This window comes from Phalaenopsis equestris, unplaced genomic scaffold, assembly GCF_001263595.1.
Source record: "Phalaenopsis equestris unplaced genomic scaffold, ASM126359v1 Scaffold000054, whole genome shotgun sequence".
Lineage (NCBI taxonomy): Eukaryota > Viridiplantae > Streptophyta > Magnoliopsida > Asparagales > Orchidaceae > Phalaenopsis > Phalaenopsis equestris.
In genome coordinates this window covers 1,774,098-1,778,667 of record NW_018164496.1, presented here as the reverse complement: position 1 = coordinate 1,778,667, position 4,570 = coordinate 1,774,098, and the positions used below count along the sequence as shown (strand labels likewise).

Sequence of the window (4,570 nt, the reverse complement as noted above, 5' to 3'; positions counted from 1 at the left end):
TCCTGCTGATTTAGGTATAGTTTTGCTTGGAAAATGTGTGGAAATCTTTGTTGTTGTGATTGTGTAGAACTGATCTTTATGTGTTTTCTGGGTTGATAGCTAGAGGATTCTCGAAGCAGGGTTAGGTTATAGATTTGATTTCAGCAATTGATGCATATGATTTGAGTTTTCTTGAATCGGATTCAATCTCTTAATTTGAATTACCAACAAGCCGAACATGAGAAACCAGAGTGCGGTTTGGCTGCCATCCCTGCTTTTCTAATTCTAGCTCTCAAAAAACCAGAGGTGATTTGGTTTGGGGTCTTGCCATTCTTGATTGATTTGTACTGGTTTACTGTGGATTTGTGTTGATCTAGGTGTAAGTTTATTGCGGAGGGGGATAAGTTGAAATCAATGTTTATGATTGTAAAGAATTGGCCTCTTTCATGCTTTTCTTGATGATTAATTTTTACAATTCGAACAAATTTGTAAATTTTTTTTTGTTAATTGATATGTTTAGGGTAGTTAAACATGGGATTTGAGTTAGAGCTTTTGATTTTTGTTAGTAGTCAGCGTAAAAATCTCTTAATAGGTTAGAAATGGGTTTTATAATCATTAGATTTGCTTTGAGATGAGTGCAATGCACGAACTAATCCAATAAAAGTAAATTCAATAAATAAAAAATTCATCCCAATCAATTTAAATTTTTAGTCAAAATATTTTCATAATTTTACCTACTGATCTACTTTGAAATTATTGAAAAGAAGCTGAGGTGATATTTGCTAAGAAATCCTAGTGAGTTGTAATAATGAAATAGTTTAGGTAAAAACTGCATTTTTTTTTCCTTCCACTGTATTATGTCTCCACATGGATATTAATCAAGCAAATGATAATCATTCTTTATTGGTTATTATAAGAATATAGTTGCTTTAAATGCAAGCTTTATTATGATTTTGTATTAGTTACATTAAGGGGGTGTTTGGTAGCCAAATTCGAGCATAATTTATGCACGATTTAACGTAAATTTGGATTTGTTAAAACTGATAATTACGTGGATTTAACGGGTTTAGCTTGGGAAGAAACGACATGAATGGATTTGTGTCAAACACGATTAACGAATTTAATGGATTTATTTTTAAATTGAAAAAAAATAATTATTTTGGATTTATCGCATTTAGATTTGATAAATCCGGATTTACTTGATTTACTAAATCCCATTTAATGTAAATTTTATAGGCAGCCAAACACTCCCTAAAAGTGGATTGTTTGATAATGATGGGATTAATCAAAGGGAAATTTACATACATACCACACGGTTCTTATGTATTGACATATCTAACACCTAAAAAGTGATATTTACATCTATAATGTATTGGGGTCATAAACCCATGCATGAAGATGTGTATTTCACTTTTAAAAGATAATGATTATAGTATTTTTAATGTAATGTTAGAGATTTGAGTGACATACATGTAAATATGAATGTTTAGGGGTTAGATATGTAAATGGTATGTAAATGCCCTTGTATTGATTTGTAAAAACTTGAAAAATGATGATGATGAGTGGGGCCTTCATGCTTAAATTCTGAGCAACTTTTGCTTTCACATTTACAGCCTGAAAATGGGAAATTAATTTATGTTAATTTATTCTTTTCACCTAAAGTTCACCCATAATTGTACTATCCCTTTATGGTAAAATATTCCTCCTCTATCGTCATTGCCTAAAAAAACCTTCTAAATATTAATTTTTATATTGATGCCTGATATCATTTCCTTTTCTTTTGAGCTCCTCTTTTGAACTTTAGACATAAACTTTATTTGTGTTTTTCTCCCTCAATTATGCTATATTTGTATGGGACAATTTACGCGGAATAAATGTGATTAAGGATTAAAAAGTTGCCATGTTGTTGGGATTTTGATCTTTTATATATTTTTTAGATTGAATTTAAGCAAAAGAGCTTTTTTATCTTTAGATTCATCGACTAGTAAATAGGGGTGTACAAGAGCAGAGCTTATGCTTGTTTGTTTTCGACTTGTTTGAAATGGCTCTTGAATAGCATGCATGTTCATGTTCGGCTCAATTCCAATTCTTTGATTCGTTTCCGCACGTGATTGGCTCAAAATTAACTAAGATGATTTGAGAATTAACAAAATTTAACATTTTTTTTAAATGCCGCATAAAAATTTATTATAATAATACCATAGTGTTATTACTTATTTAATTATTTAATTAATTTGAGTAAAAAAAGAGTCTAATACGATCAAACAAAAGTTTAGTTGTGTTTGGCTTGTTTGTTTGAAAATAGGGATAAAAAAAATTATTTGTGTTTGACTCATTTGCTTAACGAACAAATCAAACATGCACTGATCATGAATGACGATCTTTTTTACAGCCTGACTAGTAAATCTCTTGATGCTTTGATATTATGAATTTGAATTAGAAATTTTTTACACGATTTTACAAAAAAGTTAACTTGCATTGCTTGTTTTGATTGCATGCATTTAGGAGTATAATTCCATTTTTTCTCTAAGGCCAATTTACATTTACCAAAATTTCATGCTTTAAAGTAGCTTTCTTTGAAGCTCCTGTAAGAACTTTTGTCAAGAAATTAGTCTCCTCTGTCGAGTTATAGAGCCTAATTAATGTCCTATGAAGAAACAACTTATACAAACTCAATCAAGTATCAGGCCATATCTGTGAATTATTCAATGTTTTAATGCAATTTTTTTTGTTTTCCTATCTTCTTTTCTCAGCATAGGTGTTAGCATTATTATATGATACATTTAAGAGACTAAAGTTGTTGTTTTCAAATTAGAGGCATTTACATACCGGCCGCCCAATTCTTATGTTTTTACATCTATAACATCCAAATTTTGTTTTTTTTACATCTATACCCCCCAAATATTTCATATCACATAAAAAATACCACCATTCTAGCTTTTATAAAATGAAATGCACCTCTTCATGCTTAGGCAAGCTGGTATGTATGTAAAAATGAAATCTTTATGTCAGATATGTAAATACAAAAGAATAAATTGGTATTTATGTAAATCTTCCACATCATTAATGTATTTTTGTATGTTTCATCTTCTCTATTTTATCAGTCCTTGATGATTTGAAGCAGAACTCACCCTATTTTTCGTTGCAGGAACAAGATCAAGATCGTTGATGCCGGCGCACTCGACCCCATCATCACCTTCCTCCAATCAAAAAATTCAAATTTGCAGGAATACGCCACCGCCGTCCTCCTCACCCTCTCCGCCACCTCTCACAACAAGCCCATCATCAGCTCCTGCGGCGCCATCCCTCTCCTTATCGATACTCTAATCAACGGCAACCCGCAAGCCAAGATCGACGCCATCATGGCTCTCTACAATCTCTCCACAATCTCCTCCAACCTCGAAACCATCCTCAAATCACACACAATCCCCCCATTGATCGCCGTCCTCAAGACCTGCAACAAATCCTCCAAAACCGCAGACAAGTGCTGCGCGATCCTCGAATCCCTCCTCGCTTACGACGAAGGAAGGGCTGCCTTAACAGCCGAGCAAGGCGGCGTCCTCTCGCTCGTCGAAGTTCTCGAAGAAGGCTCCCTCCATGGCCGGGAGCACGCGGTCGGGGCCCTTCTGACCATGTGTGAGAGCGATAGAAATAGATACAGAGAGATCATTCTGAAAGAAGGGGCGATTCCTGGTCTTCTGGAGCTCACGGTTCATGGAACGCCGAGGTCTCGAATCAAAGCCAAGGAACTCCTGCATCTGCTGAGGAAGTCTCCGTACCAGAGATCGGAACTGGAAGCCGACGCATTGGAGAACATTGTCTGTTCGATCGTGTCGGGAATGGAGGGCGAAGACTGCGCGGGGAAGGCGAAGAAGATGCTCGCAGAAATGGTGCAGGTGAGCATGGAGCAGAGCTTGAGGCATCTGCAGCAGAGAGCTTTGGTCTGCACTTCATCTGAGATTCCTCTCAAAACCTGCAAGTCTGAGGTTCCTCTAAAATGATCTTTGAATGCCTCCTTCTTCTTCATCTTCTTTGGCTCTGAGTTGTGAAAATTTTAAGGAGGAATGAGATTTGGGAGCAGGTAAATAATTAGATGCAGTTTTATATAGAAGTTTTCTGATTTCACTGCTGTTTGATAGAATGCCAGTCCAGGCCACTCTGGTATCAGGTGACTGGTTTAAATGTTTCAGTTCAGAGGCCCACCAACCCCCCCCCCCCCCCTTTATAAATATTTGGATTGGAACCCTAAAAGATGAAATCAATGTTTTGTGATAATGGTGGATAGGCCACGGTGACAGCCAGCAAGGATGGGCAGAGGAAATGACGGTTAGTCAACAATGATGGTGGATAGTTTTGTGGGAAATGACTATAGATGAAAAATATTCTGATGTCTGTCCGGATCGTCAACCACCAACCGTCATGTCGTCTGTTGATGAGGTGTATGTTGACTTGGCGTCCAGTGGTTTGCAGTCCGGACGTGCAGTGTCCGTATGAAATATTTTATCACTGCAGGGTTGCTAATTAAGCTTCATTCTTTGTGGTGTAATTGAGATTTACAAAAAATGAGATGAATTGATCTAAATTCATTGAG

The 4,570-nt window shown here is 35.9% G+C and overlaps 1 protein-coding gene across 1 annotated transcript in view; it reads left to right on the top strand.

Annotated features, from left to right (window-relative positions):
* The window catches only part of LOC110019279 (U-box domain-containing protein 4-like), a 4,546-nt gene extending 354 nt beyond the window's left edge, over positions 1–4,192 (top strand). Inside the window, exon 2 of the mRNA XM_020716895.1 lies at positions 3,128–4,192. Within this exon, the coding sequence (XP_020572554.1) occupies positions 3,128–3,980 (853 nt within the window). The 3' untranslated portion in view covers positions 3,981–4,192. The remainder of the gene's footprint in view (positions 1–3,127) is intronic.
* Positions 4,193–4,570: the final 378 nt, after the last annotated feature.